The sequence below is a fragment of the Callospermophilus lateralis genome, chromosome 10, assembly GCF_048772815.1.
Source record: "Callospermophilus lateralis isolate mCalLat2 chromosome 10, mCalLat2.hap1, whole genome shotgun sequence".
NCBI classification, from domain to species: domain Eukaryota; kingdom Metazoa; phylum Chordata; class Mammalia; order Rodentia; family Sciuridae; genus Callospermophilus; species Callospermophilus lateralis.
In genome coordinates this window covers 64,481,723-64,507,823 of record NC_135314.1, presented here as the reverse complement: position 1 = coordinate 64,507,823, position 26,101 = coordinate 64,481,723, and the positions used below count along the sequence as shown (strand labels likewise).

General features: G+C 48.6%; 2 protein-coding genes across 7 annotated transcripts in view; one reads left to right on the top strand and one right to left on the bottom strand.

Annotated features, from left to right (window-relative positions):
* Positions 1-20,672, top strand: part of Boc (BOC cell adhesion associated, oncogene regulated) — a 78,537-nt gene extending 57,865 nt beyond the window's left edge. For 3 of the 6 annotated variants that reach the window (XM_076868220.2, XM_076868219.2, XM_076868218.2), the window contains 16 exons: positions 2,180-2,326; positions 3,994-4,137; positions 5,681-5,974; positions 6,328-6,600; positions 7,995-8,302; positions 11,574-11,736; positions 12,129-12,239; positions 12,714-12,920; positions 13,268-13,449; positions 14,072-14,177; positions 14,521-14,643; positions 16,746-16,967; positions 17,694-17,929; positions 18,120-18,196; positions 18,698-18,891; positions 19,950-20,672. In XM_076868220.2, the coding sequence (XP_076724335.1) occupies positions 2,180-2,326; positions 3,994-4,137; positions 5,681-5,974; positions 6,328-6,600; positions 7,995-8,302; positions 11,574-11,736; positions 12,129-12,239; positions 12,714-12,920; positions 13,268-13,449; positions 14,072-14,177; positions 14,521-14,643; positions 16,746-16,967; positions 17,694-17,929; positions 18,120-18,196; positions 18,698-18,891; positions 19,950-20,137 (2,975 nt within the window). In that variant the 3' untranslated portion in view covers positions 20,138-20,672. The remainder of the gene's footprint in view (positions 1-2,179; positions 2,327-3,993; positions 4,138-5,680; positions 5,975-6,327; positions 6,601-7,994; positions 8,303-11,573; positions 11,737-12,128; positions 12,240-12,713; positions 12,921-13,267; positions 13,450-14,071; positions 14,178-14,520; positions 14,644-16,745; positions 16,968-17,693; positions 17,930-18,119; positions 18,197-18,697; positions 18,892-19,949) is intronic. The other 3 variants (XM_076868223.2, XM_076868222.2, XM_076868221.2) reach the window with 3 other exon arrangements.
* A 4,736-nt stretch (positions 20,673-25,408) lies between these two features.
* The window catches only part of Cfap44 (cilia and flagella associated protein 44), a 93,454-nt gene continuing 92,761 nt past the window's right edge, over positions 25,409-26,101 (bottom strand). The window contains exon 34 of the mRNA XM_076867016.2: positions 25,409-25,582. Within this exon, the coding sequence (XP_076723131.2) occupies positions 25,409-25,582 (174 nt within the window). The remainder of the gene's footprint in view (positions 25,583-26,101) is intronic.

Sequence of the window (26,101 nt, the reverse complement as noted above, 5' to 3'; positions counted from 1 at the left end):
GACCCTTTCCAAAGGCTTGAATGCCCATGAAGCTGGCCTTCGGCTTAGCCTTCTGAACTATGTCTCCATTCCAGAAGGATCTGAAGAGCATTTGCTGTGTGTCCCACATAGCTGCTTAGGGTTGGGGTGTGCAGTCCAAAAGTAATAGGCTTCCCACGAGGCACTTATAACAGGGTCAGACATCACACACACAAAATTAAATAATGATGAGATAATTATTTCAAAGCCCAGGAGGCCCTACATCCACAGGAAGGAATCTAAGACAGCTCACCTTGGCCTATAGGTGGCACTCTTTCTGCCTGCAGGGCGAAATGGGGCAACAGAAGAAAGCCAGGCTGTCCGTCATCTACCCTGTTTATGAATAGCATATATTCTTGGTGTACAATTTCACCTCTTTCCTGTGACTGTAGGAGTGACCTCTCAAGAAACATTCTGTTTTCGAAATAGCTTCTATTGGCCACACTTTGATAAACTGTTCCTTCTATTGGCCACACTTTGATAAACTGTTCCTGAAACATTTGTATTTGTTGTACTAGGCTTTCGTCCCTGAGCTCACGACATAGACCAAACTCAAATAGGAAATTTGGATTCATAGGCTGCTTAAATGGGCATCTCGTACCTAACTGGTGGGGCTCCGTCTCCAAGTGTGAACATTTATTGTCTACTTGGGTCATGCTGAGTTTCAGGCTCAGAAGACGCACATGTGAACAAGGCTTGGTCCCCAGCCCCTAAGGAGTTCACAGTCAACATTGTAATCAAAATGACAATAATCCTTTCAGGGAAAAAGGAGGATCTAACCTGTGCTGGCTTGGCTTGACTGAGAGCTTCTGGAAAGTTCCATCAAGTCACAAGCCTCTTTGACCTCGCTGAATACCTTGAACACAGCTCACCTGTGGTGACAGTTGTTTGTTTTTGGTAATTATCTTCTGTGAGAAACCCGATTCCCGCCTGCTCCTGTTGCCTTTTCCTGATCTCTGGTGGAAACAACAAATAGGCAGGTGGAGTCTTGCAGTGAAATTGCAGTAAGCCCTGATGCTGATGCTATCAGTCCTCCAGGCTGAGCAGAATTTGGTGTGGTCAGCATTCTGAGAGATACTTCCAGGGCTCTCTGAGGACCATGATGAAGAAAGTCTAGATAAACGATTTTCATCTCTCCTACTTTATACTCCATTAATTTTGTTTCCTCTCTTAAAACAAATTCAGCTCCATTCCTGAAAACCAAATTTCCAATTTGGAGTGTGGTTTTGTGGTACAAATGGCCCCTGTTTTGTCCAGCAACATCAGTCATTTGGCTCATACAAAGAGAGAACTGTTTTTTGGACTCTCAGATTGTTTGGGAAACATCCTGCCCTTGTTCCAGATGAATCTCCATCCTTTCCCAGTTTAGCTCTTAGTCTTCCTCCCACCACAGAGCCAAGATAGAAGAGATGGCCAGGGGGCTGCCAGAGACAGCAGCCTCCTGTCAGGACCCTGGGTTCCCCCACATGCCACTGCCTTTAAGCCATGCTGGGGTGTTGCCTATTGTCCTGAGAGATCCCTTTTTGTGCCGAGGGGAATCCTAGGGCATCCACAGAGTCCCAGCCACAGCCCCAGGATGGATTAGTCATGACATGGAGTGTAGCTCCTGTGAGCAGGAATCGGCCTTCTGGTTGTAACCATGGTTGGCAGTCAAGTGGAAATCTTGGGCCTGTCGCTCTTCACTATGGATATCTGAGAGGAAGAACCTGGAAAGCTGCTCTCAACTGAACTGGAGAAAAGGCTTCAACATTCTCTTTCATCATGTTCTTCCATCGCCGTTGGCTGAGCCTCCTGACATCTGTGCTCAGACATTTATTTATGCCTTGACTATGACCCATGTCCAGTGCAGAAGAACAGGGCCAACTCACCACCAAGTCCCAGTGTCACAGAAGAGCCCGGTCTGTTGGAGACACTTCCTGATATAATTCCTTGTACTTCCCCAGTATATTGTCTTATATGTGTACCAAGTTGAATGCCCATTGTGATGAGGGCCACACCGTCCATCTTTATAACTCCCGATAGAAAAGATGCTCAGACAGGATTCAGCACCCTGCCCCCAAGACCCAGCGTGCAGTTCTGCACTGTTGGTTATGACTAACACCAGCCACCCTATCGTTTTCCTCTGTTGAGGTCTAACCAGCACCTTCCCTTCTCTCCACAGATCTCCAGGACTTCAAGTTAGATGTGCAGCATGTGATTGAAGTGGATGAGGGGAACACCGCAGTCATTGCCTGCCACCTGCCTGAGAGCCACCCAAAAGCCCAGGTCCGGTACAGTGTCAAGCAAGAGTGGCTAGAGGCCTCCAGAGGTGAGCAAATGAGCCAGAACCCTCCCTACCCAACCAAACTGTGTCAGCTGCTGCCACCTCCCAAGGCCCATGACCAGGCTGGCCAGCTGTCTTCTGTCTCGACGTTTAGCCCTGTGGGGCCCCACAGGGGTAGCTTTCCTTATGGAAGGCCTCTTCCTGTCATGGAGAATTTCTTCAACCTTTGAGGTCCTGGAAGATTTTGCTGAGCTGCTGTCATTTGATCAGGACGCTTAGCACATTGTTCCAGACGCCTGCTGTGTGAGCCCCTTGCCACTGGACACACAGAGAAAGGCCACCTAACAAACCGAGTGTTCCCCATACAGCAACCTCCTCAGTGGAATGGGCATTCCTCTCCCATTTACCCAGTACTGTGCTGTCCTGGCAGCCACACCTCAGGCCACAGTGGGCGTGACAGCAGGTCCAGGGCAGGCGACCCTTTGGTCCACATTGAACACCCATGCAGTGATGAGGGCCACACAGTTCAACCTCATAAACCCTAATAGACAAGATGCTCAGAAAGTGCCAGCAGAGAGGCGAGACAAGGTCATTTCTTCCTACAACATCTCTGCCCTGGAGGCCAAGTCAACCCCATGATGTGACCCTGCTCAAAGTATGCACCTTTTATAGTGCTCTATAGATTTTCTGGTTATAAAAGGAATATATGTTCATTATAGAAAACGTAGAAAGCTATTTTTGAAATAGGTTAGAAACCCTAATCCTACTACTTACAAGTAACTGGAGACTGAGAGGAGAAGAGTATTAATCCCTATGTCCCCAGCTGAGGCTTGGCAACAGTCCTAGGGGAGGTGCCACTCCATCTGGCACTTGCCTAAGCTCACACCTGGGTGGCCCAGCAGCAGGCAGGCAGCAGGCTTGGTGACACCATGACTCCCCAGAGAGGCCACCAAGACAAAGATCAGAGATGGTGGCCAGTGCTCTGCCTGCCAGGAAGATGAATGGCACCCAGTTCCTGAGCTGACCAGAAGCTGTGAATCTGCTTCCTGCCTAAAGAACCTGAACACATGGCCAGGCCCACCCCATGGCACCTCAGGAACAGGAGCAGACAACTAGCAATGTGCAGCAATGGGGAGGGCAGTGGTTGAGAGTTTGCATATTCCTCTCCAACAGCAGAAATTCGATAGTGAGGTAGCTCAGAGCAGTGACCATGACAGAGACTCCTGCGAAGTTCCAAAGTCAATTCCCTCCTTCTTGGTGGCTTGCAGAAATTACCATGTCTCTCCCATGTGCACATGGGCCCTTTAATTCTTAACAGTGGCTCTGAGGCAGTGTGCATTAAGTCTTTTTACGAAAGAGCAAACAGGATCCAAGAGGGTGATTAACTTGTTCAAGATCATATGGTTAGTATCCAGCAGATCAGAGCTTGAGCCTGGGTCTGACCCCTGTATTCTTCCTACCCTCCCCCAGTTCCCTTGAACACTCTTCCACAGATGCTCCCTAACTGGAAGGCAGCCAACCAGCCATTAGCTGGTCAGTGAGCTTCTCACCCTGGCACTTCTGTCCCTCTTGGTGCAAGGTCTTATGGTGCATGCATCTTAGGCTTGGTCTTGTGTCCTCCACCCTGTATTCCTTACTCTTCAGGAGCTGCAGATTGTCATCTTCTGGGCCCAAACTCATCCCATCTCCCCCTTCCCTTGCCATTTCTACAGACAACTACCTGATCATGCCATCAGGGAACCTCCAGATTGTCAACGCCAGCCAGGAGGATGAGGGCATGTACAAGTGCGCTGCCTACAACCCCGTGACCCAGGAAGTGAAAACCTCTGGCTCCAGCGACAGGCTGCGTGTGCGCCGTAAGGGCCAGGCTCACCTACTGGGGTGGGGAGTATCACTGATGGAGGGACCGGCAAAGCTGGGAAGGGATGTCAGAAATTGGGGGCATCACAGTCAAGGTCCAGTTTTGTGTGCTTGTGGGTGGAGGGGTGGCCACAAGGCCAGTGGGACACCCAGCACCCAACGAGGGTCCTTTTGTCTCTGGCCAGCCCCAGTGCCTTTCCCTCCCTACCCAGGGCTCTTGCTCAGGCAGGTGGAGGGCTTGTTGGTCACTTTGGAACACTGTGGGGGACATCTCCTTCCTGCCATCTATTGACAAGTTTCCTTCACTGTTGCTACGCAAGTGGGATCAACTAGGATGTGTGTGCCAGGAAGGTGGTGGTGCTCAGCAGCTGACACAGTGTTTGCACACCAGCTTTGCCCACCTAGTGTTCTCCCAGGCCTGTCCTTCTGCTCTGCAATGCTGGGTTGTGCCCAGCACCTCCGTCTGCCCAGTACCTCCATTAAAGTGAAAAAACAGCTACCTCTTCTGAGTGCTTCTCTAGGGTTTCAGAGACTCAGTGAAGTAACATCACACATGGAGGTAGCTTTTTTTTTGGAACCAGGGATTGAACCCAGGGGCACTTAACCACTGAGCCACATCCCCAGCCCTTTTTTATATTTTATTCAGAGACAGGGTCTCGCTGAGTTGCTTAGGACCTCCGTCAGTTGCTGAGACTGGCTTTGAACTCTCCATCCTCCTGCCTCAGCCTCCCAAGCCACTGGGATTACTGGAGTGCTCCACCACACCCAGCTAGAGCTAGTCCGTAGGGTCAGCACCTGAGAAGGAAGGATTTTCCCTGAAGCTATTGAAGCTACATTTTATCCTAATTTTTTATCTGTAATTTTATATTTTTTTTTTCTTAAAAAAGGGTCTCCCAAACTGCAGAAGTTTTAGGTTTCTGAAACCTAGATCTGCCCCTGATTGACAATAAAGCAAAATCACAGAGTCCATAAGCTCCAGATCCCCCAGGAAGGCAGGGCATTGGAAAGCAACATGTCTTCCAGTAAGTTCTGGGCAGCTTCTCCCCAGGTACTGAAAAAATCACTGCTTCTTCACTGAGCACTGGACAAAGTTGTTGATTTGCACTTGGGGACCTTGCTGTATGAAAAATGTGTATTCTTAAACAGTGGGTCCCCTTGGGCTCAGTGGGATGCTCACACTGCAAGGGCACTTGAGGAAGAGACTCCGGGTGCGCTGACTGAGGTCAAGCAGGAAAAATTTCTCCCACTATTTAAATCATTTCACTCTCCTCGCCGTTGTCTTTGTCAACACCTAGTGGTACCATATCAGTTGTGTTCTCTGCAGAAGGAAGTCCTTGTTTCTGATAAGGAATTACATAGTCTGCCCTGCCTTACATAGATAGGTTATAGGTCATAAGTCTCTGAAGGGCCATTTGATCCAAATCCATGCTCCCTGGGGCTTTCCTGGGGCCAGGCTCCCCAGAGGCAGGCTGGAGGTGACTGTCTGCAGCAAGTGCAGGTCCCACACATTCTGCATTCTTCCCCTCCTTGCTCCTCCAGGCTCCACTGCTGAGGCTGCCCGCATTATCTACCCCCTGGAGGCCCAGACTGTCATTGTCACTAAAGGCCAGAGCCTCATTCTGGAGTGTGTGGCTAGCGGGATCCCACCCCCTCGAGTCACCTGGGCCAAGGACGGGTCCAGTGTCGCTGGTTACAACAAGACGCGCTTCCTGCTGGGTAACCTGCTCATCGATACCACCAGTGAGGAGGACTCGGGCACCTACCGCTGCATGGCCAGCAATGGGGTGGGGGAGCCGGGCGCAGCCGTCATTCTCTACAACGTCCAGGTATTTGGTAAGTGCCTCATTAGGCCTTGACCTTCTCTCTGGTCTGTGTGGTCTTTCTAGAAGCAGATGACTCCAGGTCAGAGAGTTAGTCTTTGGAAGGCCACAGTGAGTGGTGGAGGTGTACCACAGCTGGAGATTCTCCGTGCTAGGGCAAGGGCCCACTGATCTGGGCCTTCTTTAGTCCCTTTTCTGTTGTGACTTGATGGAGGAGAAGTGGATCTTTCCTTCCCTTTACTCCTACCCATTAGGAAAAATCAAAGTCCTGGGGAAGAAGGTAGCCCCTCGGCCACATCCTCTTCCAGGCTGTCTGGCCCTAAAGAAGATGCAACCCTACCCACACCTGCTCTTATTTTCCTGCAGAACCACCTGAGGTCACTGTGGAGCTGTCCCAGCTGGTCATCCCATGGGGCCAGAGTGCTAAGCTCACCTGTGAGGTGCGCGGGAACCCCCCACCCTCCGTGCTGTGGCTGAGGAACGCCGTCCCCCTCACCTCCAGCCAGCGCCTTCGGTTGTCCCGCAAGGCCCTGCGTGTGGTCAGTGTGGGGCCTGAGGACGAAGGTGTCTACCAGTGCATGGCTGAGAATGAAGTTGGGAGTGCCCATGCTGTGGTCCAGCTGAGGACCTCCAGGCCAGGTGAGTGCAACCCGAGGCTCTGAGATTCCAGCTGAACGCACTCACACCATTTTCTCAAATGAAGTTCAACTTAGAAAGCCAGTATTTAAACTAAATGAAGAAGGCTTTCAGTTGTCAATTCAAATTTACTTTAACTTATTAATAAGTCAAAGTGCATTTATCAGCTTGCAGAATCTGTGGGATCTTAAGGTTCCATGGAAATAAAGAAAAGCAGGTCTCTCCTCAGCTTCATTCCTACCAACTGATGACTCTAGTGGCTGGGCAGTTACTATGTCAGCATTGGCTAGATAACATGGGGGACTCGGAGCAACATGACAAACACCCACCTTCAAAAACATTCCTATGAAAGAGATGAAACTTACCAAGGAAACAATTTAAAAAACAAAATAAAATTGACCAAACTTTGCTATATCTGTGTATGAATGAATCACATTCCATTCTAATTTTATACATAACTATAATGCACCAATAAATAAATAAATAAAAGGCCAATAGAGTAGAGGAAGGGGATCAGAAAAGGGAGGAAAAGAGGAAAGAAGATGTTACTGGGGACTGAAATGGAAAAAAATTGTAGTGTATGCATTTATGAATAAGTCAAAATGAATCTCACTATCATGTATATATATTATGTATACTATAATGCACTAAAATTAAAAAAAGTTAAATTAAAATAAATAAATAAAACAATCCTTTGTGAACATTATAAAGTGCCACTTTCCCATGGTGGTAAAGATCAGGTGCAATGAAGGCTAGCACTGGCAGAGTCTGTGGAAGTTTCTGGAAGGTATTGTTGTGGCTCATGGCTCCCAGATTCTCAGAGGGCATTCCTTTTCCTTCATGTCTGTAGTCTCCAGGTCACCTCAGTAGAGAAAGAAAAGGCCCACTCTGTGTTGGTGTTAGGATCCTATGGTGAAGGGTTGGGGTGTAGCTCAGTGGTAGAGCACTTGCCTGTCAAGTATGAGGCCCTGAGTTCCATCACCAGAAACACACACACACACACACAAATAATAATAATAATAATCCCACAGGGAAGGGACATGTCCCCACCCCCCTGATAGACCAGAGAAGAAAGGTGCAGGGTTTCCATGTCTCAGGAGCAAATTGAGATCGTTCTCTCAAGACGCACCTCCTGAGGACCCTGGGAGTTAGCAGGTTGCAGAGATGCTTGTCTGTAGCCCCAAGCTGCAGCAAGAGGCCTGGGCCAGGTAGTGGGACATGGCAGGGCAGGGACTCTGGCCCTCTCTTCCACAGAGCCTGTCTGTATGTCACATAGTGGGCTGATGGTGGCCTCAGGTCTTTTTTATTTGTTCTCAGTTTTCTCCCTGGAAGGTAACCAGGGGCACTAACACACACACTGTCTCTCTCTTTGTTCCTTTTTCCTGCTTGGTCCCCAGGCACGACCCTGAGACCCTGGAAGGATGATAAACCAGCCACTGCCACACCCCCTGCACTACCCTCCAGACCTGGCAGCCCTGACCAGATGCTGAGGGGACTACCGGGTCTCCTCAGACCCCCAACATCAGTGCAGCCTGCCTCTCTGCAGTGCCCAGGAGAGAAGGGGTCAGTGGTTCCTGCCGAGGCCCCCATCATCCTGAGCTCGCCCCGGACCTCCAAGACAGACTCATACGAGCTGGTGTGGCGACCTCGGCACGAGGGCAGCAGCCGGGCACCCATCCTCTACTATGTGGTGAAACACCGCAAGGTATGTCCCTGGCCTCGTGCCTCCGTCTCCCCTGGGTCCCCTACTCCCCACGGTTGATCATGTCCTCTGTCTCCTCGTTTGCCCATCCCTTCTGCTGCCAAGAGAGCTGGCCGTGATACAGGCAGGTGGCACCCTGAGATGCCCAGGAAGGGGCCATGCGTAGGCCCTTCTGTCTGAGCTCTGTGTTTATTTCCCAGAAACTAATGCCAGCTTCCAGTCCTGGAGGTGACTGTTAGCAGGCTCCTAGTTACCATCACCATCCTCCCCTCCTTCCGCTGTCATTTGCTATTGATTTTGTTTTGTTTTTTAACCAAAGTAAGCTCCGCTAGGCACATACCTACAGGAACTCTAGCATGGCAAGCTAGCTCTAAAGCCAGGAAAACAAATATTTGCGAACTGATATTTTCTCTGGGCCTGAAAACACCCCTCAGTTCTCAGAATTCATCGCGGCTCTGGCTGACAAACAGGCATTTGAGCTCCAAGCACATGGTGTTGTTCAGACCTCAGCCATTTCTCCTTGACAGAGGAAGTCTGTCTGGGGGATGCTGGGGAGCTGTCAGGGAGGGAGTCTTGGTCTGTGACAGGCTGCGTGACAGAACTGGGCCAACCCCATGCTCCTGGATGCTGTCCTGTGAGGCAGGACAGGCCTTTCAGGCTGCCACACTTCATGGCTAAGCAGGGAAGAGGACATGCGGTACCCTATAAGAAAACATCCTGGAGATGTTTCTGTTCCCCCCATGTATGTGTGATTTTTCTAAGTCCATGTGATAGAAATTGATTGTTCTTAAATGGATTTTTAAAAGTTTTTATTGGCATTATAACTGCTGAATCTTATTATACATGTATGTTGTGTTTGCTTATAAAAGTGCTGTGTGCACTTGGTAGAAAACATAGGAATCCATAACGTGGACCTGAAGGTCTCAATCCACTTCTTCCTTTTCAAAAAGCAAACAAGAAAATAAACTCCACCCTGCATGGCAGAAGGCAGTGACCCTCCAGAAGCCATTTCCCTGCTGCGAACCCCACTGGCCCTTGCAGTTTGTCCTTTTCTTTTCCTTCACGTACTCCTGGAAGACCTGGGGAGGGGCGGGGGCCCACACTTGCTGGGAGGCTCAGCGTCAGGCTCAATGCTAGCAGCTTTACGTCCACAGAGACAGGGGTCAGAAACCCTCATACGGCCCAGTGGCCCCTGTTGTCCCTGTGCTGCCTCCTGTGCAGGGGTCTGGGCGGGGCGGACCCTCATCAACCCTCAGCCAGCAAAGGGGGGGTGAATGAGCTTGGAACAAGAAGCAGCCTTGTTTGGCACATGTTCCAGGGCAGGGCTGGTCTCCATCCTCACTTCCCCCTGTAACTGGACACCTCCATCTGAGTTGTAGACAAAGATCAGGGCAGGCCAAATGCCCACGGCCCCCAAGAGACAAAAACCAGCATGAGAGCAAGAATAATATTTTTTAGGCCAATAGGTGGCCACGAAACTGCCTCCCACAGGAGGCAGACTGGCAAAGGCCGAGCCGTGGCCATCCGGAAATGCCAGGCTGAGGCCGCATTCACCCTCTCAGCGTGTGTGACAGTGACTAATTACCCTAGCATTTCTTATTTTCATTTCTATGCCCAGTGGAAGTGCAAGGCCAGCGCCGGGAGGGCAGGGGAGAGTGGGGGAGGCAGGGAAGCGAGAGTCCGGACAGGGCTCCTGCTGGGTCTGGCTTCTATTAGGCTCCGGCCTGTGGGGCGCTTGGAGCTGTTAGGTGGACGTTGCCAAGGCAGAAATTATGCCTTGAAAGCCAATCCTGCTTGTGGAACTCGCATATCTTAAACATCATCACTCAAGAAAGAAATTTGAAATCAAAAGTCAGAGTTTAAGTTATGGTTTTCTTGTCCCAGCTCTTGCGGGGGATTGGGAATCATTCAGTTAAGTTTCACTTTTTCACTTGCACAAAGCAAGTTTTCCTTCCTGGTACATCTGCAGACCCCGGGCTACTGTGTTTGGGTTTCCAGCATCACTGGGGATTCTCAGTTTGTAAAATCTTCTCCCTTTGGAACGAATCCTGGAAGCCTGACATTAATGAGCCTAGACCATCCCTGTCCCTTGAATGGTCGGTTTTGTTCAGCTTTGGAATATTCTGCTTGGGAATAGGAGTTTTCCTCACCAGCTGTTCTCTGCCTTCAGCAAACCTCGACTTCAGGTTCCAACAGAGATGCAAAACTGGCCCTTAAGTGCTTGTCCTTGAAGTTGGCAGATGACATGAAGTAGTTTCTCATAGTCAGCTGTTGGGGGCCTGGATCCCTCTTATTTTTTTCTTTAGCTTTAGAGAGTTACTCACTAAAAATTCACGGATAATATTTGCAATTTATCTGTAGCTTTTACGTTCTAAGCAAGGACTGAGGAGAGGAAAAGATTATAATGTTAGAACCCTCACCTGGCCAAAGATGAGGAGAGGGGCGGGGGCCCACACTTGCTGGGAGGCTCAGTGTCAGCCTCAATGCTAGGAGCTTTACGTAAGTCATCGCCAGAGTCACCTGAGAGATTTTCTTTGCCTCATTTCAGAAGTCGAAGGTTTAAAGCTCAGAGAGCCAGGGAGCTTGCTCAGAGCTATCCAGACTTGAACTCATAGCTCTGTGCTCCCAGGCTCCTCATTCTAGGACAGGTCACTATGGGCTAACGTTTGGAATCAGATCAGGATTTCTCTGCTCATCAGCCATGCAGCCTTGAGCAAATCCCTCCTCTTTGAGCTTGGTCTTTCCTCTTGTGACTGGGAGCAGTGTCGATGCCATCACTTGGGCCTTGTGAGGGCAGATGAGGTAGCATGTATAACCCCTTAGTCTGTGCTTTGCTCATAGTGAGTGCCCAGGACATGCTGCTGTCTCGACCACTGCCACTGCTCTTGTCATTATTCTCACCACTGTCTCACTAGAGTAGAGGCTGGAGGAGCGAGGTTTGATTCAGACACAGCCAGGGAAAGTCAGCCATGGGGGTTTGGGAAGTATATCTGGGAGGTCTTTGGAAGGACCCTCCGTAGTTTCAGTACAGCCTCCATATCTGCTGCACTGAGCTTCTCTTGGTGGTATCATTAGATGGGGAGACCAGGAAGCCCAACCTGAGCACCCCAGTGAGGTTGATGGCCAGTTCTGAGCTCTGCAGTGCCACCTGCCCCTAAATTGGTCCTCCATCCCCTCCTCCTGACCTACACCTGTTAGACTACTGTGCTTACAAGACACAGCCACCTGTAGCACCAGGGGGAGATGCTGGTCCTTACACCACCACCTTCTCCAGCAGGTCACCAACTCCTCTGATGACTGGACCATCTCTGGCATTCCAGCCAGCCAGCACCGCCTGACCCTCACCAGGCTCGACCCAGGGAGCTTGTACGAAGTGGAGATGGCAGCTTACAACTGTGCTGGCGAGGGCCAGACGGCAATGGTCACCTTCCGAACTGGTAAGGTCAACATGGGCACAGCTTGGGGTTTCCACAGCCAAGCAAGTTGTTCCAGGCCTGGGTGGGAAATCCTGCCCACCTTGCCCCACCCAGTCCCTGAGTGCACTGTCCTTCTTCTCCCCTGTGGCTTGGGTGCCCAGGCTGAGGTTTCTCGTCTCATCAGAATGACCAGCTGGCCTCTTTGGCATCTCTTGGCCCTCTTTGTCATGGAGTTGGTGGCACACCATGACAGTATCAGGCAGCACTGCCATCTGACCTCACTGTCAGCGTCCTGTGGTTCTTACTTGCCTCACCTTGTCGCAGCCCTTACCAGAGTCTCAGACAAAAAGGACTCTGTGGGAAGGTCTAATGCATGCTGTGCCCCTTGCTGATCTCAACCTATTTCCACCCAGGGCGGCGTCCCAAACCTGAGATCATAGCCAGTAAGGAGCAACAGATCCAGAGAGATGACCCTGGAGCCGGTCCCCAGAGCAGCAGCCAGCCAGATCATGGTCGCCTTTCCCGTAAGCCCCCAGCAGTTGGGATCAGCGGGTGGGGAGGGGTGAGGAGTAGTGAAAACTGGACCACCCTGTTGTGCCTGTTGCTGCAGGTCGAATGAGGTTTTGGTTCTGAAGATCCAGAAGTCTTTAAGACATTTTCTTGGCATTTCCCCATTGACCATAATGAGAAAATACAGATTGAAGCTTTTCAAATTAAAAGCTGGAGTCACAATTACCCTGTGGGTCCAGAGAACAGCGGGGTGTGTGTGGGGGTGCGGAGGACAGTAACTGGCCCTTGGCCCTTCGCACTCTGGCATGAGTAGCTGAAGGGGTCTTGGTGTGAGGCTTCTCCTGCGTGGGAGGACCTGATGGTGGGTGGAATGCTGAGGGGAGGTGCAGGTCCTGTTGGGGCAGGCCAGTCCAATCAGAAAACAAGGTTGTCTCACAGTGCCCCCTCCTTTTCCTTCCTCCCTCCCTCCCTGGGCATGATCTTCATAGCCCCAGAAGCTCCAGACAGGCCCACTATCTCCATGGCCTCTGAGACCTCCGTGTATGTGACCTGGATTCCCCGTGGGAATGGTGGCTTCCCAATCCAGTCCTTCCGTGTGGAATACAAGAAGCTAAAGAAAGTGGGAGACTGGATCCTGGCCACTAATGCCATCCCTCCCTCACGGCTCTCGGTGGAAATCACAGGCTTAGAGAAAGGTAGGGGCCTGGCCACTCTCCTGCCCAATCCCTGGGCTGCCCCGGGCCACACTGAAGGAGAAAATGAGCCTGGGAGGCTTGCTGCTCGGTCCTCCAGCCACCAGCATGCCCATATAGATAGTTCATGGTTCTGCCTGGGTCCTAAAAGACCCTCCTTCTCTCTCTCTGCAAGAGTCCAGAGCCATTTCCTGTGTGATTCCTCTCTGATGAGATTGGGCATTCTTGTGAGTCCTTTGGGGACTTGCTGTTGGGGTGGGCTGCCCAAAACATCCCTCGAGGCTGGGCCCTGTTGGGCTGTGGGGGAATGAAAAGGCCTTTCCTGAGTTCCCATGGGTCTCTCTCACCAGGCACCTCTTACAAGTTCCGAGTCCGAGCTCTGAACATGCTGGGGGAGAGCGAGCCCAGTGCCCCCTCCCGGCCCTACATGGTGTCAGGCTATGGTGGCCGCGTGTATGAGAGGCCAGTGGCAGGTCCTTACATCACCTTCACGGACGCTGTCAATGAGACCACCATCATGCTCAAGTGGATGGTAAGTGACCTTGCCATGGACCGCCATGGAAAGAAGGGGCAGGAGCTACTGTCGGGTAGGAACTTGGTAGATGGTCCCTCTGCGGCCTTAACCCCTGTCTAAGACACCTTCCCTCTATGTCCCTCCACCTACGTGCATGAGAACTGGCTCCCCCACAGTGCACCAGAAAGCCTGATTGGTGGAATTTGGGAGGCTCTTGGAGCTGCTATTAGGGGTCTCCTGTTGGGTCTGGTGCCTCGATCCAGTAGATACCCCAAGCTGGTCCCACCCACCCTCCTTCCTGCCCTTTTTCTGACAACACAGAGAACCCCAGCACAATTATTAGGCTCTCTTTTTAACCAGAGATAATGACCCTTGTCTGCCCAGGGAGGCTCAGGAGGGACTAAAGTCTTTGAAGAAATCTGTTTCCAGAAGGTTGGGGACCTCTAGGCAAAATAAAATAATATGTGATCTCCACAGCCTTCTTCAGAGAACCCCAGGGACTTCATCAGGAATGTTCGCCAGGGGCCCCCAGTGCAGTTCACACCCTAGACTGGGGTAGCACTTCCACACCCCAGCCGTTTTGCTCTGATGACGAGGTCTCTGCTCCACTGTCAACATGTCTCTTCTCCATTTCCTGTAGTATATCCCAGCAAGTAACAACAACACCCCAATCCATGGCTTTTATATCTACTATCGACCCACAGACAGTGACAATGACAGTGACTACAAGAAGGACATGGTGGAAGGTGAGAAGCACTTGGTGTGGTTTCGTCTACCAGCAAGGGGTCTGGGTGTTGGTGACACGTGGTAAAGCATGAAACCTGGGTCTGGCATAGTACAAAACATCTGGGCTCCATGCCACAGAGTTAGGATACACACAGATCTGTTCAGTTAAAAAGCCCACACGCTCCCTTCCCATAATGATAGACAATGGGAATGCAGGCGGACCCCTAGGACATTCCCTCCTGTGTGTCTCTACCATCTCAGTGGCACCGGCCCAGACGTTCAGCCTTGAGTCCAACCATGAGATCTGGGCAAAGTCAGATCTTCAGTCACATCACCCTGCACAACTCTCCCTGTCTTCCCCAGGGGATAGGTACTGGCACTCTATCAGCCACCTGCAGCCAGAGACCTCCTACGACATTAAGATGCAGTGCTTCAATGAAGGCGGGGAGAGTGAGTTCAGCAACGTGATGATCTGTGAGACCAAAGGTGATTCTCCTTGGGTTCTCCTCTCCCTCTGTGCTACTTCCAGCAGGGTAGGGCACAGTCACTGTCCACACCATGCTGGGTGTCTCTTTCTCAAGAAGACTCCTTATTTTCACCCTTCTGCTTGTTTGCTTGAGCCTCGTGTTAAGGATGAGTGAGTCACCCTCAGGATGATTTCAGAGCACTTTGGAATTATCCATAAACTCATTGTTAAGTTGGGAACTTTTTATAATTACTTGATTCCTGCCATGATATATGGTACTTATATTGGTTGATTTATTTAATTGAGAAACTAAAACCTCATGAGATGAGGAAGAAACTGAGCCTCAGGAAACTGCATACATTGGCCAAGACCATGTGGCCAGTCAGTGACTCTGGAACAGGTCCATCTAACTACCAGCCTGGGTTCTTTCTCACCATAAAACATGTTAAACATATTCAAATAGCAACTTGTTAATATCTGCACATTGGTCAGGTGGGTATATAACATTATCTCCATTTTTTTAATACTGAAGGTGAGATTAAGCAGTTATATTGCAAAAGACATAATCAGGATAAGATCTCAAAGGAATAGAAATGGAGATAAAAACATGTTTTTCAGTCTTTGAGACAACATTCTTTTTCCTACTTTGTATTGCTTTCAAACACCTGCTGAGGACCTGCAGAGTCGCCCTCTTCCCCCAGGTCCAGGGACGGGAGTGGCAGATACATGCAAAGTCCCAAATCCTGCATCAGGTGGCACAGAGAGGCCCCCAGGGAAAGAACAGAGGCTCACCAAGCCTTCATGCTGGTCCTCTGGAAGGTGTGACTGCGGGCTGAAATAAGAAGAGAGTAACCTGGGGATAGGTCAAGCCTGAAAGTATCACAGATGGCTGCAGCGTCCAGTGGGAGGATGAGAGAGAGAAGCTCAGAGAAGAGGCCAGAGACAATGGCAGGCAGCAGGTCCTGAGGACCTGAGGCTGAGCTCCTGGTCAGCAATGGAAACCTCTTGAGGCTCTGGAGTGAAGGAGGGTCATTGTTGGATCTGTTTGCCGAGAAGGGCCACCTGCAAGGGGTAGACTGCTGAGAGAGAACTGGGGCCTGGAAGTGAAGGGCATGAGAATCGCTTGACCACTTTTCTGAGGTGTGGGGAGGACCAGGACTGATTGCATGTTGGGATGGGAGACAGAAAAGAGCCAAAAGTAAACTTTGAGATTTTAACTCAAAAGTGCTATCAGGTGTTGTGGCCCTTTATTGAAATGAGGGAGGCAAACAGAGAAACCGTTTTCATGAGATAGGACAATGCAAAACCTCTTGGAATTGAATTTCTGATTCTCAAATGGAAAGGCTACTGCCTGGGGCAGGGGTCCCATGGGGACATTGATATGGGAAGGTTTAGGATGTAGGTGGAAATGGTGGGACTAGGAGAGAACACACAGAGGCAGTGGACCAAGAGGAGCCAGGGAGAGTTCCCCAGATCTGAGGAAGCAGAAGGAAGAGGCAGGAAAATGGTGGAATATCACTTGCTAGAGGCCCCAGGAAGTCGAGAGAGGAGAGATTTGTGAAAGAGTGAATCATGTCAGAAACACTATATAATAGCAAAACCCAGATGGGAAACTTATGACCTTGACTCTCCACCTTTGAATTGGCATTTCCCAGTTACTCTTTGTCTCATCAAGTCCCCAAATGCTCTGCCACCTCAGTGAAAGCCTCCTATGTCACATTCCTTCATCCACCCAGTAAATTTGTGTCTAAATTCTTCCACTCCCAGTTCTTTTGCTGGTTTTGTGAGTTTTTAATATTTTCTCCCCAAAGGTCTCCAGTTATTCTTTTAAAAAAACAAAGCCACTTCTGCTCAGTGGGACCCAGTGCCAGTCTCACAAATGTATTTTGAAATACCAGGCTCAGGTCTCCTCAGCACCACCAGATTTCACACTGGATACCAATTTCACGCAGAGTATGGACATGATTCAGATAAGGAATTCAAAATAAGGAATTGTGAGGCCCTGTGTTGAGTTTCATCCCGTTTCCTATACCCGTGGAATTAGGGTGTTTTCTTTTTCAATGACTTGGGAGGGAGATGTCAAAGAAGTAGATGCTGACGTGAGTTTTGTCCACCATTGCAGCTCGGAAGTCCTCGGGTCTGCCTGGTAGACTCCCACCCCCAACTCTGGCCGCACCACAGCCACCACCCCTGGAAACCATAGAGCGGCCAGTGGGCACCGGGGCTATGGTGGCACGGGCCAGCGATCTGCCCTATCTGATTGTCGGGGTCGTCCTGGGCTCCATCGTCCTCATCATCGTCACCTTCATCCCCTTCTGCCTGTGGAGAGCCTGGTCTAAGCAAAGTGAGTAACATCGGGAGCCTGGAGAGGGAGCCTGGGCACCCCCAGTCCTCCCAGAGGGCCTCTGCCCAGTTCAAGGCCAGCAGTGCCCCACTCCACATCCACGGGCAGCTCGAGCTCCAGGGGGCCCCTGGAGGTCTCCCAGAGCCAGAGAATACCCCCAGACTGGGCACATGCCCCCTAGCTCCTGTCCCTGGGCTGAGGGAATGTGAAGAGGCAGACATTGGTCTGCCCTCTTGGTGTCTCCAGCTCAGTGCTTACCTGGTTCCATCCTCTTTGATACCGAAGCTGCCTCTCTGACCTCATTTCACGTTGGCCAACTGCCCCTGCCTCTTCCCAGCAGCCATTTGCTGCCTCTGTTCTGGGCCTGGAGCTGCCTTGAGTGTTCCCCTTTCCCCTGCCACCACCTTCTAATGTGTCTCAAATGGCGACACATGTGGCTGCCCACCCTCACTTCATGCTCTTTTCACCTGCTTTCCCCCCACACTTTACCCCTGTTCTCCCCACTCCTCTCCTCACTGCGTAAGAAAAAAAAAAAAAAAAACGGAACTCAAAGTTAAGAAGAAATAGGAGTCAGGAAGAAGGTTCTGAGGGAAAACATTCTCCTCGCCTTGGATGGTGTCACCTCCCCGCCTGCGTCACTGGACCCTGTGTGCTCAGGCGAGTGGGGCTTTCTCAGGCTGCCCGAGGCTTCCCTGGCCTAAGCACACCTGTCCTTCTGTTCTCCAGAACACACAGCAGACCTGGGTTTTCCTCGAAGTGCCCTTCTGTCCTCCTCCTGCCAGTACACTATGGTGCCATTGGGAGGACTCCCCGGGCACCGAGTCAGTGGACAGCCGTACCTAGGTGGCATCAGTGGACGGGCCTGCACCAATGGGACACATGTGAATCGGGGCTGCCCTGCAGCTGCCGTGGGCTACGCAGGCATGAAACCTCAGCAGCACTGCCCAGGGGAGCTTCAGCAGGTAACATAGCCCTGGGCGGGTGGGCGGCCCCAGGTAGGAGGGCGTGGCTGAGCTGCCTTTGGGGGCTTCTCACGCCAGGCGGCTGGGCCAGGCTTCCTTTCATCAGCAAGAGTTCATCCTCCTGAAAAGTGGGCAGTGGGTTTCCTGGACCCTTTGACCTGACCTCTTCCTTATTCTTTCCTTTGAGCAGCAGGATGACACCAACAGCCTGCGGAGGCAGACCCTTCTTGGCAATGGATATGACCCCCAGAGCCACCAGATTACCAGGTAGCCAGAACCCCTCCTGGCCCTTTCTTTAATTTCCAAGCCCCAGAGCCTCTCTCTTTAGCTCCTCAAATCCAGTGTCAGACTCACAGAGCCCCGAAGTGCTTCACTCAGGGTTCCTCAAATCTGCCGGCTTTGCTCTGCAGGGCCCTTGCCCTATTGGCTGGTTTTGTGTTTGTGGGTATGATCCCTTCATTTTTTTTGGGGGGGGGGCATAGGTTGCATCTTCTCAGAATCCTTACTGGGTAGACCAGAAACAACTAGATTTGCCCACAGTCCTCTAAACACCTGATTCACATGCCCCCCATGAGATAAAATGGAACAGGATTAGAACTAACGGTGGGATAAGAGTGTGACGCCTTGTGATGCTCAAAAGAGCATTGTCCTTACCCACTGGAGCGCTGACCAGCTCTGACCCCCTCAGACACGAAGTCGCCAGAGGATGGGGGAGGGTCCAGGCCCACTCTGCCCCTGCTTCACTGCCCCCATCTGTTTTGGGCACAGCAGGGGTCCCAAGTCTAGCCCAGATGAGGGCTCTTTCCTGTACACACTGCCTGATGACTCCACTCACCAGCTGCTCCAGCCCCAAGACTGCTGCCACCTCCAAAAGCAGCCTGCCACTGCGGGCCAGGCAGGAACGAGGAGAGCACCCGAGAGTCCTGGCCTGGACGCTGCGTGGGACCCTCCATTTCACTCAGGTTAGCTGGGCAGGGTAGAGAAACTGAAGACGCTGGGGATGACCTGTCCCGTAGTGACTTGGAGGAGGGGAGACAACGATCTTAAAAATGGAGTTAGGTAGGAGCTCTCCTCAGGTTCTGGAAGGGAAGGCCAGGGAGTGGGGCTGGTGGACTCTGTGCTTCCCTGCTGAAGGCCTGGGAGGTCTGTGGGGCACACCAGGCCAGCCTGATGCCCGTCTTGCCATCGGTGGTCCTCAGGGCTGAGAGGAAAGACACTGTTCCAGTTCAGAGGAAGAAGCTATTTTTTCTCTGCGTTTCAAGGCCATTCACAAATTCTTTTTGCCTCTCATCACATAAGAACCTCTAATCACTTGCTTTGTTGGGTCTTGTCTCTTAATTAAGGAATAAGCTGCCTGCATCATTACCAAGCCAACTTCTTACCAACATCATCATCCTGACTCTTTGTGCTTCTACAGAACTTTCTCTCCATGGGGCTTGGGGCCACTCATGCCACCCTGTCCCACTCTCCCTCTGTGCCGCCTTCTTGGAAGTCCTTGGGTGCTTGGTTAGGGCACAGGCTAGTTAGAGGATTGCCTACTTTTTCTTAGCCTCCATGGTGTGCATGTCCCTTCAGACACAGATCCTAGACCCTGTCTCTGAGACATTTTGAAAGTAACCTCCCAGAGCCGGACAAAGTGCCATGAAAACTGTGTTAGGTTAGTCTGAGGGGAATGCATTGTGAGGGGGAGGTTTGCACCATACCGAAAGGTGGGCCAACAGCCTGAATCAGGAAAGATCAGGGCTCTCTTCCATGGGCTCCTCTGATTTGATCAGTATGCGAGCTGAGAGCTTGAGAGTCTCCACACTGCCAGGTCCCAGGCCAGGTGGCACATGAATAGCTTAAGGGGCCCTCCCCACATGAGTGAGAGTTCTTGGAGGGCACACAAATTCCTTGTCTTGGTTGTAGTTTTCTGTCCCTCCTTTAGGGCCAGTGTGACCAGCTCCCTCCACAGGTAGACTGGCCCAGGACCACTTGGTTAGTCTGCATTTTAATGTTTCCCACTTTCTTTCCTTGCCAGGGACCCCGTGCTGCTTGGGCCTTGTGCCAGTTGAAGAGGTGGACAGTCCTGACTCCTGCCAAGTGGGTGGAGGAGACTGGTGCCCCCAGCACCCTTCGGGGGCCTACACAGGACGGGAACCCGGGATGCAGCTCTCCCCTGGTCCACCGGTGCATGTGTCTTTTGAAACGCCACCTCCTACAGTTTAGGCAGAAGCCAATATTCCCAGACAGACTATATATTGTTTGTTTTTTAAAAGAGACAGAGAAAATTGGTATTTATTTTTCTATTATAGCCATATTTATATATTTATGCACTTGTAAATAAATGTATATGTGTTTTTATAATTCTGGAGAGACGAAATCCTCCCCCATTGAGGTGTGAGAGGGATAACAAGCCACAACATACCAGGTGTCAGCCAGGAGAGAGGAAGGCAGACTGGCCAGGGTACGGACTCCTACAGGACCTGCAGCTGTAGAAGGCAGGGTCCTAGGCACATTGTTCATGAACACTATGAGGGAAAAGCGAGGGCCACAGTATGGCAGAGTGGAGACACCCCTGAAGGTGGCTGGATCTGGTGGCACAGGAAACACTTCCTAAGATGCCCTGAGAACAGACTGAGACGTGTACAGCACTATAAGCATTAACAAACGTTCCAGAGTCAATAATCTGTGGCAACATATCTCTGTAAAAACAAACACTGTAACTTCTAAATAAATGTTTAGTCTTCCCTGTAACCTTCAACTGAGTCATGAATGAGTCAGCATTTTCTCTAGACGGTAGGGTTTGGTCTTTGAATCACTGGAGAAAATATCCACTTGTGATGTTTCAGATGCATCAAGCAATGAAGTCTGGAATTGATAGCAGATGTTTTTTCTTTTTTCTCTTTTTAAGCACCGAACATTAGTTGTGTTTCATTGAATGCAGAATGCATCAATAACTGTTTACTCCAAGAGGGAGACATTGTGCAATAGCCTAGGAGAAGTAGATTTGTAGTTCTCTTACTGCCTGGGCTTGAGGTAAAGCTTTGGTCATACCAGACGAATGAAACATCCTTTTTATGTAGATTGAAGACCAAATGTTTCTTCCAAAATACCATTTAGTTAAGTGCCATCTTACATGTGGTGCCTGACAAATTCTGAAGATGAACCAGCATTGCTGGGGGAGTTGACTCACTCATTTAAAATCAACATTTACTTACTGTTGTCCAAGTATCATAGATTCTCTTGAAACTGAAAATTTTAAACGTTTATATAGGGAACTAGAACTAAGTGGAGGCTGAAGCTTGCAATGTCTTAACACGCTTTAACTAAGTTTTTGGTGGGTGGGAGGGTGTTTTCTATATTTAAGAAAAACTGAGTTACAGATGAAATGCTATTTGAGACACTTAATCTCCCTAAAATTGTGCCAGAATTTGATAGAGGAATCCGGGGGAGCTGGTGCACTCTGACTGTCAGAGTGAGTGCACCCTCTGCTGGCAAGAAGTAGTACTGCACCTTCTCTTCCTTAGTCTTGCATCTTTTCCCCCATCAAACAGCTAATCTGAAAAAGAACTCTAAACAGCATTTTAGTGTATTTATTGACATTACTGTAAGGAACATAAAAAAGGGGGGGAAGTAGAAGTAGATTTGGGAAGGAAAGAAAAAGAGATCATGATTTCAGACACAATCTGACTTTGAGGGCTACTTCTAGGAGGGGGTGGGACTAATGTTTCCAATCTCACCTTTGTTAATTAATCCAGGTAACCTCAAGTCTGAGCTTTAAATCACTTACTATGGAAGGTTTTTTAAAATTTTCCTTTGTTTCTTCTCATAGAGGATCTAAGTTTATTGTTAAAGTTGATTGTGGTGAACTTTATTGAAGTGATATATAAAATACCTACTTTTTGCCCAGCCTTGAGCAAACTGAAAGATTTTAGCTCTCAAATTAAAATATATATATATATAGTCCTGGTATCAATCAATCTACTAATCAATCAATCAGTACTTCTGAAGCAGGTTAAATAAGATAAATACTAAGCCAATTCCTGGCAAAATAAAAAAGTTAGGATATCAGGCTTTTGAATGTTAAGTCCAGGAAATTAAACGGTTCAGATATTCAACTTCATTGTATTTTGTATTTCTTGAGATTCAGGTCAATTAATTACTATACTTTCTGAAAGTTTTGATTTAGTCTTCCATGGCTACATAAATTGCTGATGGGAAAAGGAAGACCTGCTGGGTGGGAGATGGTGGGGGACAAAGGTCAGCTGAGGACCACAGACCTTTGAGGTCCAGAACCTTCTCTAATGGGATAGGCTGACTCATAAGAAGGAGGAACTCCTTCTGTGAAGTGGTGACCCAGGAGCGGGACTCATCCACTGTTTTTCTTTCTTTCTTTTTTTTTTTTTTTTTTTTCAGTGCCTCAATTCAATGATATTATAGATGACACTTCAAAATGGCCAAGTCATATTAATGACTGATCCACAAGTAACTCAGGGTGACATCTGGCTTAGCCCTCAGGGGTGAGGCTGCTCCCTGACTGGAGGAGGCAGAGAATAGTGTGACAGGGGAGGGGGCAGGGTAGCTTTCCAGCCACCTCTGCCCAGGCTGCACCTTGATGGTTTTGTTTGAAGCTTAAATTTCCAAATAGTCAGAGCTAATACTTAATTACAGATTCAAGACATCAACTGGAATTGAGCAGAAATTAAAGTAAATTAGACATCGTGTCCAACTCAAGATCAAATAATGGAGTGTTATCTAAATTGTCAAATCCCAAACACACTGGGCAAAGCCCTGAATATTGTTGCTCATTATTGTATTGTAGATTTATGTGGGAAGCCGTTCTTGCACGTGATTTGAGCTACCTCTCTGGCTGGGTGTGAGGCGCTTAGACACACGGTGTCAGAGCCTTCCCCACCCTGCCCCAGTTGCGAGGGCTTGTCCGTGTGGGGGTGTGACTGACCACTGACCTAAAAAACCAATCACTGGCCCTGACCTTGGGAATGCTGCCCCCCTCTACCTTCATTGGATGGAATTTTCCCCTGAATTTTTTGTTCCCCAATAAAAGCTCACTCTCTGGCATGCTTCTCTCTCTCTTGCTGGTCTCTTGTGTAAACCTCACTAGCGCATCAGGTGGCTGGAGGCAAGAGCTGGGAGAAGCCGTCGCTGAGCTGGGCAAGAAAAAGGTAAATTGAGAGTTACGTGTCTTTTATTTGAACTCACTAGTTAATTTCTATGTTTCGAACCTCTAATATGAAGCTAGCGTGCTGGTCGCGTTGCTGATATTTAGTCTAGCTCAAGGTGGGATAAGAACAATCTTGATTGATTTTACTCTTAAGATGAAATGTGCATAGAATTCTTGACACTGCTCTTCCATATATTCTAAATTCACTCTTGCTACAATTAGAATCATTGAATTTCAGAGTGGGAAAGAGGCAGTGAGTTTATCCAAATTCCTCACTTGTCAGATAATAAAATGAGGCCCAGGAAGATTATATAATTTATGGTTCCTATGATGCAAATGGAATAGTATCTCCTGAAGAGTGTATTCAGAGACCAACTTTATCCAGTTGGGTGCTGGTTCTCATAACCAGCCCCATGATAACCCCCAGGGATCACTGCCTGGTATTCACAATCTACTCCACATCTTACTTGGGCAGGCCTGTGGGAACCATTTGGCAATGGTGATGGTATATCACATCTGCTAGAGACACCCAGCTAAGCTGTTCCCACATTCCTTTTTTGGAGGGGAGGGTACTGGAGATTGAACTCAGGGGCACTTGACCACTGAGCCACATCCCCAGCCCTATTTTGTATTTTATTTAGAGACGGGGTCTCACTGAGTTGCTTAGTGACTTGCTTTTGCTGAGGCTGACTTTGAACTCGTGATCCTCCTGCCTCAACCTCCAAAGCCTCTGGGATATAGGTATGCAGCACAGCACAGCTGGTTCCCAGATACTTGAGCCTCAGAAATCCTCTGGGTAAGATAATGTTTTTTTAACTAAGTTTTAGAGTTATTTTTAATACAATAATAAATAAAAACACTCAGAGTCATAACTAGAACATTTTTTTTTAAATGCTTGAAAGGCACAGATAGTTCAGGGTACACAGAGAAAGCAATGACAAGATATTCTCCAGTAGAGAAGCTACTATATTACAGATTTATAGTGATAGGTACAAATAATAAATGATTCTGTCCTCTTAAATGGGAATGTAAAAGGATCTTAGACAATAGGCCAAATGACCACCCTCTAAAAATACTCTTACAAAGAAAGCAAATCCAGTCTATATATTCTTGTGGGGCAGGTTAGCAGTCTAATCACAGGCTAGGAAGTCATGGCTTTGCAGAGTTGCCTTCCACATTTATGCAATACAAGTATTGCCTCCTTCACTTTTCCTTCTTAGTGACCAACTTATACCTTGGGACAGCCTCAACTAAGCTCATTAGTACAGAGTCACAGAGCTCTGAGTTCAAAGTGCCATGTTCTGTTACTAATTAGAATCAAGTGTTGGGGAGATCATTCTTCAATGGTTGCAGTCACAAATTTCAACCAAAAGATACTCTTAAATTAGAAATGTTATGCATAATTGAAAGTGAGGGTTACTGAGGACTTCTGGAGAGATGTAAATCTATTTAATTTCTTCCTGATCTGTATCAAAATCAGCAAATGACAAGTCAAACCTATAAGATGATGGCATAGGACATAAGTAAGTACAGGGATACTTAGGCTACTGATGGAGCTGGAAAAAAAAAAAATCTACAAAGAAAATCCCCTGATTAACCATTTTGTAAAATCTGCTCCTCTGCTCTGCTCAGAACTGGGGAGTTTGATTCAGGAAGCTGGTGACTTTTCTGCTTTCTGCCAACCCAAAGCAAACTAAAGAGAGCTACTTTGCTGTGTCTGTCTGCACTTTCTGAATCCCAGCCCTCAAAGCACTGCTTTCTGAAGTCAATAATGCCAAAATTCCAATTTATATTTCTTATTCTAAGATGTTGTTTGCAAATAGTTTCTTTTTCTCTTGTGTTCTCTCAAAGAATCTCTAATACAAACAAAGTTTATTTTCTAAGGATTCAAGAACCAAGAAAGGGAAGTTTTCTCACAAATTGTTAAATGATAGTTTTTCTTGCCAATGGTTAAATATTTAGAATACTGGAAAAACACATTTTCCTGAAACAAAATACATTACAGATACTTTCTGGCAACTCTGATATATGGCTTTCTGAGATTTCATATTCAATCCAGCAGGATCTAAATGTCTCAAATGGTTCAGTGCAGTAATGATTAGATGTCGGGTGCAGCAGACAGTTCTAAGATAACCAAGTTGGAGAAAAATTATTAAAACTACATAACAGGATCTGGTTTTTGATTTTTAGGTAAGTTGACTTTAACATAATAGGATTGTTGCAGGTGACAAGGAAACAAAAGTTCTGGTGAATCATGTCAGAGATCTTGGACAGATTTGAGAAAACAGCAGACCTAAAGATTCATGGGGCTCATTTCATTCATTCTTTTGTGTAGCCAGAATGGGTGGGAGGATAAGACCTCCTTTCTTGCGCAAAAGAGCAATCTCTTCCTTTAAGGCTAAAATCCTTTCTGCCTGGGCTTCGACCAATTCAGCCATCTTCTCTCTTGCCACAATATCTGCTTTCCGAAGGCTCTGGAAGGCATTGCCCTGTTGGGAGAAAACACCTCTCTGCTTTAAGCATCATTTGAAATGTAAAACTATCTGTTAGAAAGGCAGATCTCACAGTCAGTTTAAACAGTCACTGCTCATTACCAAGTTGAACCATAGGAAACCATGACATTCAACAGATTTTTAACCTAAAATATAGCAATTTCACATGGTTCCACCTATGGTATCATCTCTCTTTCTGGGTCTTATGCCTCTTAGAGATAGGATCCAGTATGACTGAGTCTCCCCATTCTACTCATTACCTGCTCTTATGCTTGTTACTAAGTAGATGCTCAATAAAAATGTGTCTCCTCATCTAATCATCATAGCAATTGTAGCTACAGATTTACAGATAAGGAAACTGAGACTCAGAGAGACAGATTTGCTAACTGGCCCCAGGTTCTGTGTTTTTTTTTTGTTGTTGTTGTTGTTTGTTTGTTTGTTTTAAAGAGAGAGAGAGAGAGAGAGAATTTTATTATTTTTATTCTTTAGTTATCGGCGGACACAACATCTTTGTAT